The following is an 8073-nucleotide window of genomic DNA, read 5'->3' on the forward strand; positions in this document are numbered from 1 at the left end:
TTGTCGCTGCCCCGAGGTGCCCCCAGCGCGGGGGGAGCGTGGCAGGGTTGGGGGTACGGGAGGATCCTCTGGGGGGGCTCTGCCTGGGGGGTGGTGTTGGACTGGAGGACGCTGCTGGGAGAAGGTGGGAGCAGGAGAGAAGTGGGGGGGGGCATAAACAAATCCCTAAAGCCCCCAGGCCCAAGCACGGATCCATCCCAGTCCCAAACCCCAACCCCCCCTTCCCTGCCCCACAACAAACAACCCCAAACACTCTTCCAAAAAAATCCCCCCACAGCCCCAAAATCCCCTTGTAAACCAGCCCTGTCCTGTCCCCCACAGTGTCCCCTGTGTCCCCAGGACCCCCCTGCTGCAGACAGGACCCTGCACACTTTATTTATTCCCTCACCCTCCTTCACCCACTCTTTGTTGTTTCTTGAGAGAGAGAAAAAAAAAAAAAAAAAAAAAAGAAGAAGGGAGAGAGAGGGGAAAAAAAAAAAAAAAACCCACACAGGAGGAGGCAGGAGCCTATTTTGCCTCCCAGGCAATATTTCTGGAGCCAATCGGAATGCGCACCCACCCTGCCCTGCTCCCTAATTAAAGGCTTTAAGCAGGCGGCCGGGGCCGGAGGTTTGGGCACAGTCTCTCGGTGGCTCCTCGCGAAGCAGCCGCAGCGCCGGATCCCGCTCGGGGCACGCCAGGCCGCGGCGGCCGCCAGGTTGGGGGGTCCCCGGCGCGGGCAGGCAGCTGCCCCCTCCCCGCTGCCAGCCATGAGCGGCTCTTTCGATAAGAAGCTCTCCAGCATCCTGACGGACCTCTCGGGCTCGCTGAGCTGCCACGCAGCCTCCAAGGACTCTCCCACCCTGCCGGAGTCCTCGGTCACCGACCTGGGCTACTACACGGGCCAGCACGACTACTACCCGGGCCAGTCGTACGGGCAGCCCGTGGGCCACTACCCCTACCCCCAGTTCAACCTCAACGGCATCGGCGCCGCCGGCACCTACTCGCCCAAATCCGAGTATTCCTACAGCCCTTCCTACCGCCAGTACGGGCACTTCAGGGAGCAGCAGCTCCCGGCGCAGGAGGCAGGTACGGATGGACCGGGGCACCGGGGCCGTGCCCGCCCCGCTGCTCCCGCGGGGCTCCGGGGGGGGCTTGGTGGGGCTTTAACCCCCCGGTGTTTGTGGGGTTTTAACCCCCCCCCGCTGTTTGTGGGGTTTTAACCCCCCCGGTCTTTGTGGGGTTTTAACCCCCCCCCCCGGTGTTTGTGGGGTTTTACCCCTCGGGGGTGTCCCCGATCTTTGTGAGGTTTAAGCCCTCCGGAGTGTCCCCGGTGTTTGTGGGGTTTAAACCTCCCGGTCTTTGTGGGGTTTTACCCCTCGGAATGCCCCCAGTCTTTGTAGGGTGTCCCCGGGCTGGGGACAGGGGGCTGCCGGCGGCTGTCGGGGCTCAGCCCTTCCCGTGGGGACGGATCCGTGCTGGATGCAGAGGCCGGGACATGTCCCGGGGGGGTCACGGAGTTTGTCGCAGGGGACGGGGCGCTGCCAGCACCCCGAGCGGGGTGACACCGAGCTGGGGACGGGGATGACACCGAGCTGGGGACGGGGTGGCTGCCCTGAGAGCCCTTCACGCCTCACCCCGCGCCCTCTCGCAGTGTCCGTGAAGGAGGAGCCGGAGCCGGAGGTGCGGATGGTCAACGGGAAGCCCAAGAAGATCCGCAAGCCCCGCACCATCTACTCCAGCTACCAGCTGGCCGCCCTGCAGCGCCGCTTCCAGAAGGCGCAGTACCTGGCGCTGCCCGAGCGCGCCGAGCTGGCCGCGCAGCTGGGGCTCACCCAGACCCAGGTGAGGGCTGAGCCCCCCACCCCGACACCCCAAATTCCCTCCCACCCCCCGCGGGCAGCAGAGGGGGAGCCGGAGCTGCCACCCCCACCTCCCCCGTAAATCCTGGATTTGGGAAGGGCCGGGTTCCCGGGGAGCCAAAAGGGGTCTGGGGGTCACAGGGATGGAGTTCCCCGCTTGCTGTGGGTTGTGGGGTCCTCGGGTGAGATTTCCCCGCTGGAGCAGATCCGAGGGAAAAGCGGAGAGGACGGAGGCAGCAGGGAGAGGGGAGCCCAGCCAAAACTCGGCAGTTTTGGGGTTCATCCCACTCCCTCTGGAGCCGGCCGCATCCCAGGCCTCGCAGTGCCACGGGGTTTGGGGCTGGATCCTGTCCCGGCACCTGGCACAGTCCCGGGTCACGGCACACCCGGGACCAGGAATGTGGGGCACCAAGTCCCGGGCGAGCTCGGGACGGGGCTCTCGGGACGGGGCTCTCGGGACACCCCATCCCCACAGCAGCTCCTGAGCCCAAATCCTACCGGAACAGGGACCTGAGGGGGGACCCTGCTCCTACTGCCCAGACTTCCCAAGGCTTCCCCTGGCTCTGGCCGCCCCATCCCGCTTGGTTCGTGCAGGGAGAAGGGATTTGAGGACCGGTTCCACGCCCGCTGTCCCCAGCGCTGGGGTGGCCCTGCAGGCTGGACTGGAAGAGCCGGGACGTGCGGGATGAGCTTCTCCTCCTCCCCGCGAGCCGCCCAGAATCGGGGCGAAACCCTCGCTCTTGGGGTCCTGCCTGGCGCGGGGACAAATCGTCCCCTTGGCTCTGCGGGTGGGAGGGGAGCGGGCTGTCCCCGCTGTCCCCGCTGTCCCCGCAGCCCGTGACTCCCCCGCGCCCCATCGCGGTGCCCTCCCTGCCTCGGGGCCGGCGCCGGCGCCCTTGTGCCGCCCTTGGCCTTCCTCCTCCTCCCTTGGGCGATGAAGCAATCGGGGACACTCGGCAAAGGGCTGACGGAGCGCGTCACCCGCTCCCAGAGGGACATCCTGTTTGGGTGACAACCACCGCCACCCCCGCCCCTCGCCCAGGGCCAAGGGCGTCCAGCGCCGCCTCGCCCAGCGCGGGGACGCTCCCGACGCCCGGCGTGTGGCGTGACGGGCTCCTCGTGACGCCCGTGTCCCCAGAGGGGTCCCTGTGACACCCGCTGTCACGTGGGTGCTGTCCCCAGAGCACCCCAGGGGTGTCCCTGTCCATGGAATGTCCGTGTCCCTGCAGTGTCCATGGAGTGTCCATGGAGTGTCCCTGGAGTGTCCCTGGAGTGTCCGTGGAGTGTCTGTGGAGTGTCCCTGGAGTGTCCCTGGAGTGTCCATGGAGTGTCTGTGGTGTGTCCATGGAGTGTCCATGGAGTGTCCATGGAGTGTCCCTGAAGTGTCCATGGAGTGTCCGTGGAGTGTCTGTGGAGTGTCCCTGGAGTGTCCCTGGAGTGTCCGTGGAGTGTCTGTGGTGTGTCCATGGAGTGTCCCTGGAGTGTCCGTGGAGTGTCTGTGGTGTGTCCGTCGAGTATCTGTGGAGTATCCGTGGAGTGTCCATGGAATGTCTGTGGAGTATCCATGGAGTGTCTGTGGAGTGTCCGTGGAGTGTCCGTGGAATGTCCATGGAATGTGCCTGGAGTATCCATGGAGTGTCTGTGGTGTGTCCATGGAGTATCCATGGAGTATCCATGGAGTATCCGTGGAGTATCCATGGAGTGTCCGTGGAGTGTCCGTGGAGTATCCATGGAGTGTCCATGGAGTGTCTGTGGTGTGTCCATGGAGTATCCATGGAGTATCCATGGAGTATCCGTGGAGTATCCATGGAGTGTCCGTGGAGTGTCCGTGGAGTATCCATGGAGTGTCCATGGAGTGTCTGTGGTGTGTCCATGGAGTATCCATGGAGTGTCCGTGGAGTGTCCGTGGAGTATCCATGGAGTGTCCATGGAGTGTCTGTGGTGTGTCCATGGAGTGTCCGTGGTCTGTCCGTGGAGTATCCATGGAGTGTCCATGGAGTGTCTGTGGTGTGTCCGTAAAGTGTCCATGGAGTGTCCATGGAGTATCCGTGGAGTATCCGTGGAGTGTCCGTGGTCTGTCCGTGGAGTGTCCGTGATGTGTCCGTGTTCTCCGTGACGCTCACACCAAGGGTCACTGTCCATGTGTCCCATGACTCCCCTGTCCCGAGGAGTTTCCTGCCATGCACCGTGTGGGTCCCCATGATGTCCCTTCCCGTGGTGCCTCATGTGTCACCTGTGTCCCTTGTCCCTTCCTACGCGCCAGAGTGTGTCTGGGGTCCCTGTGACCTCCCTGTCCCTTCCCGTGTCTCTGGGGTCCCTGTGACCTCCCCGTCCCTTCCCGTGTCTCTGGGGTCCCTCTGACCCCCACATCCCATGTCACTGGGGTCCCTGTGACCCCCTTGTCCCTTCCCGTGTCTCTGGGGTCCCTCTGACCCCCACATCCCATGTCACTGGGGTCCCTGTGACCCCCTTGTCCCTTCCTGTGTCTTTGGGGTCACTGTGACCTCCTTATCCCTTGTCCCTTCCCGTGTCTTTGGGGTCACTGTGACCCCCCCCTGTCCCAGCTTGGTTCCAGTGCCCAGGGAAGTCCCCTGTGACCCCGATATCCCCTTCCCGTGTTTTGGGGCTGCCCGTGACCCCCATCTCCGGTGTCCCTACGATCCAAACCACTCCATCCCCTGTCCCCTCCCCTCTCCCCCATCCCTCCTGTTCCCACGCCGGGTCCTGCCCCTTTTCCCCTTTTCCCCTTTTCCCCGTACCCATCCCATCCTCCCGCTCCCTTCCCGTCTCTCTGACCCTTTTCCCTCCACCCCACAGGTGAAGATCTGGTTCCAGAACCGGCGCTCCAAGTTCAAGAAGCTCTACAAGAACGGCGAGGTGCCTCTGGAGCACAGCCCCAACAACAGCGACTCCATGGCCTGCAACTCTCCGCCGTCGCCGGTGTGGGACAGTCCCGGCGGCAGCGCCCGCACCCCGCTGCCGCAGCCGCTGCCCTACAGCTCCTCGCCGGGCTTCCTGGAGGAGCACAACCCCTGGTACCACCCCCAGAGCCTCAGCGGCCCCCACGGACCCCCGCAGGCGCAGGCGGCCCCCCCGATGCATCACCCGTCCCCCGGGCCCCCCAGCACGGGCGCCGTGTACTGACGGAGGGCTCAGAGACTCTGCACAACTCCTTGGCCTCCTTTTTTTCCGCCCCTCCACCCCCCCCGGTTTGGTTTTGCCTCCTGATTTTTTTCCTTAAAAAAAAAAAACAAAAAAAAAAAACAAAAAACAAAAAAAAAAACAAAAAAAAACCAAAAAACAAACAACGACAAGCCAAAGGAAAGGACCCCCCCCCCCCCCCCCCCGCGCACCCCCTAGAAACCCTCGCTCCTCGCCCCGCTCATCTCAGGAACCAGAGGACTGCAAAGGCTTCAAACCCTCCGCTCCCAGCGCAGGAAAAGCTGGAAAATCCTTCTGTACTTTTTAATTTCTGACGTTTTTCCATCGCAAACCCAACCCACCCCCCACCCCCGGCCCCGGCCCCCGGACAAATTTGGCCCTCCGAAGATTTTCATCCCAACCCCTCGCCGGAGCTTCGTCTGTTGGGGTGACCCCGGATCCCGCCGGCGTGGAGGAGCTGTGTCACCACTGTCGCGACAGGGGCGTGCCTGTCCCCAGCCGAGGGGGAGCCGCTTGTCCCTGGCTCCGAAATCCGGAGCGGTTTTGGGGCTCACGGACCCCCCCCCCCACCACGGGAGCAAAGCGGGACCCTCACCCCCGCCGGAATCACCCGGGACGATGCTCAGACCAGAAGGTGGTGATTTAAAAGTAAATAAAAAATCGGGTGGGTGGGGGGGGGAGGGGGTGTGGGGAGGGAAATATTTTAATATTTAAGCAGTTCAGGAATGGTTTTAAGTTATTGTTTGAAGAGAAAAACTCGTGTTCATCTCCGTTTTCTGGCTGTGCCTCCAGCTGTGGGTAAAGGAACGGCGAAAATGCCTCTTTTTTTTAGGAAATCGACGACTTATTTTAAAGGAAAAAAAAAATAACCGAGCTCTTTCCTATTTTTTAAGAGAATACCGCTATTTTTTTAAGCAAAAAGTGCCGTTTTAAGGAGTGTTCATAGTGTTGTACAGTCCCGGGGATTTATTTATGTTGCCTTCTATAAATAGGGGTGTTTTGGGGGGAAAAAAAAGGGAGTGTACATAAGGTTCGTTTGTATAAAGTTGTTCCAAACCAAACTGGTTTCGGTCTGATTTTTTTTTTTTGTCTATAATTTTTCTTTTTTCCTAAGGAAAATCCCCCCCGGTTGATGGGAGCCCCCCTCGGGTGTCCCTGAGTGTCATTTGCTCCTTCCCAGGGACCCAAAGCCGGGCTGGAAATGTTCATTAATAAAAGTCCTGAATTTAAAGCTCCAAACTCCGTTTTTCCCCCCGATTTCTGGAGGGTTTTAGGGAGCTGGGTTTGGGGTTTTTCCACTTTGGGAAATGTGGATTTAAACCCCATTTTTTGGGGGACACCTGGGCATGGGGTGGCACCGGGTGATGTTGCCTGACCCCCAAACCCCACTTTGTCCTGCTGAGAGGGAATTTGGGGCAGGAAAAGGAATTTTTCCCGGGTTTTCAGAGCATTCCCCAAACGGCCGCGGGACCCTGGCGCTCCCCTCCCGCTGCTCCTACTGGGACCAGTGAGCTGCCAGCCCTGCAGACTGGGAGGGCGGCTGCGCTGCCCCGAGGTCCCTTTTGGGGACAACGAGGTGGGGACAGGACAGGATCCCAAAATCCCAAAATCCCATGGGACCCACACATTCCCTGCGGGGAGGCGCCGTCCCCGCAGCGCTGTGGGGGAATGTGTGGGTCCCATGGGATTTTGGGTTGGGGCGCTCCAGTGACCCCAGGAGCCCCAGGGGGCTTGTGGTGGCCCTGTCCTGCTGTCGCCGGTGTGGCCCTCGCCGTGTCACGGGTGTGACACGCTGTCCCAGGCGCTGTCCCCAGCGCTGTCCCCATGGCCCCCGATGGCCGCGGGGACCCCAAACCCCGCTCGGCCCCGTTCCCCCGGGGGAGGCTCCAGCGCCACAGCTCGGGGCGCTCCCGGCTCTCAGTGTCCCCAGACATGTCCCCACGGCCCCCGTTCCCAAACCCACGCAGGGCTTTCCCTCCCACATCGCCCCCAAATCCCCGCACAAGCTGCAGCCCCAAGTCCCCGTTCCCAATCCCGCCGGAGGAGGAGGAACCGGAGCCGGGAGCTCCGTGCCGTGAGCTGAAGCTGGGGAGGTTTCGTTTTAGTTTTTCGTGTTTGTTTTTTTTTTTTTTTTTTTTTTTTAATTTAATTTTTTTTTTTTTTTCATTTAGAGGAGGAGAGAAAAAAAAAAAAAAAACCCAGGAAGGCGGCGGGTTACATATCCAGGGATTATGTAAATCCCGGGTGCCGCGCTGCCCACGGCCAGGCGCGAACGCCGCTCCCAGCGCTGCCCGCGCATCGCGCTGCCCCGGGAATGCGCTCCGGGAAAAGCCTTGGGGTCGGGGGGCTCCGGGAAAAGCCTTGGGGTCGGGGGGCTCCCCCAGCCCCCCGTCCCGTCCCCCAGAGGGTCCCCCCGGGGTCCTGTCCCCTTTTTGTCCTCCCTCATCCCCATCTCCAGCCCCCCGGGGGGGTCACCGCCAGCTCCCCCCACAGCTGTCCCAGCCCAGCCGTGGCGAGCACGCCCCAGGATTCCCCCAAAAGCGGCTGCGGGACCCCGAGATCCCTCCCCGGGGCCAGGCTCGGGGTCCTGGCACTCCCGAAAGGGGGATGGGGACGGGTATAGGAACGGGGACGGGGACAGGAATGGGAACAGGAATGGGAATGGGAATGGGAATGGGAATGGGAATGGGAATGGGAGCCAGGGGCAGGGTCCCCACAGGCGTGGGGACATCCCCCCACTGTCCCCAGCATCCCCGTCCTGTCCTGGCACAGGCACATAACGACTTCCCCCCTCATCCCAGTTATCCCAGTTATCCCAGTTATCCCAGTTAGTTACCCCTGAGGGCAGCGGGGACAGCCCTGGGATGGCAGGACCGGGCTTTTGTGGGTCCTAGCGGGGGGTGGCAGTGCCAGGGGTGACAGTGACAGGTGTGACAGTGCCGGGGGTGGCAGTGCCAGGGGTGGCAGTGACAGGTGTGACAGTGCCAGGGGTGGCAGTGACAGGTGTGACAGTGACAGGTGTGACAGTGCCAGGGGTGACAGTGCCAGGGGTGGCAGTGCCAGGGGTGGC

The 8073-nt window shown here is 62.1% G+C and overlaps 1 protein-coding gene across 1 annotated transcript; it reads left to right on the plus strand.

The window, feature by feature from the left end:
- The first annotated feature begins 673 nt into the window (after nucleotides 1-673).
- Nucleotides 674-5041, plus strand: DLX3 (distal-less homeobox 3). The gene is made up of 3 exons (XM_053965206.1): nucleotides 674-1068; nucleotides 1634-1824; nucleotides 4659-5041. The coding sequence occupies exons 1-3, from the start codon at nucleotides 750-752 to the stop codon at nucleotides 4983-4985; spliced, it is 837 nt and encodes a 278-aa protein (XP_053821181.1). The 5' UTR covers nucleotides 674-749; the 3' UTR covers nucleotides 4986-5041.
- Nucleotides 5042-8073: the final 3032 nt, after the last annotated feature.

This window comes from Vidua chalybeata, chromosome 26, assembly GCF_026979565.1.
Source record: "Vidua chalybeata isolate OUT-0048 chromosome 26, bVidCha1 merged haplotype, whole genome shotgun sequence".
Classification (NCBI taxonomy): Eukaryota; Metazoa; Chordata; class Aves; order Passeriformes; family Viduidae; genus Vidua; species Vidua chalybeata.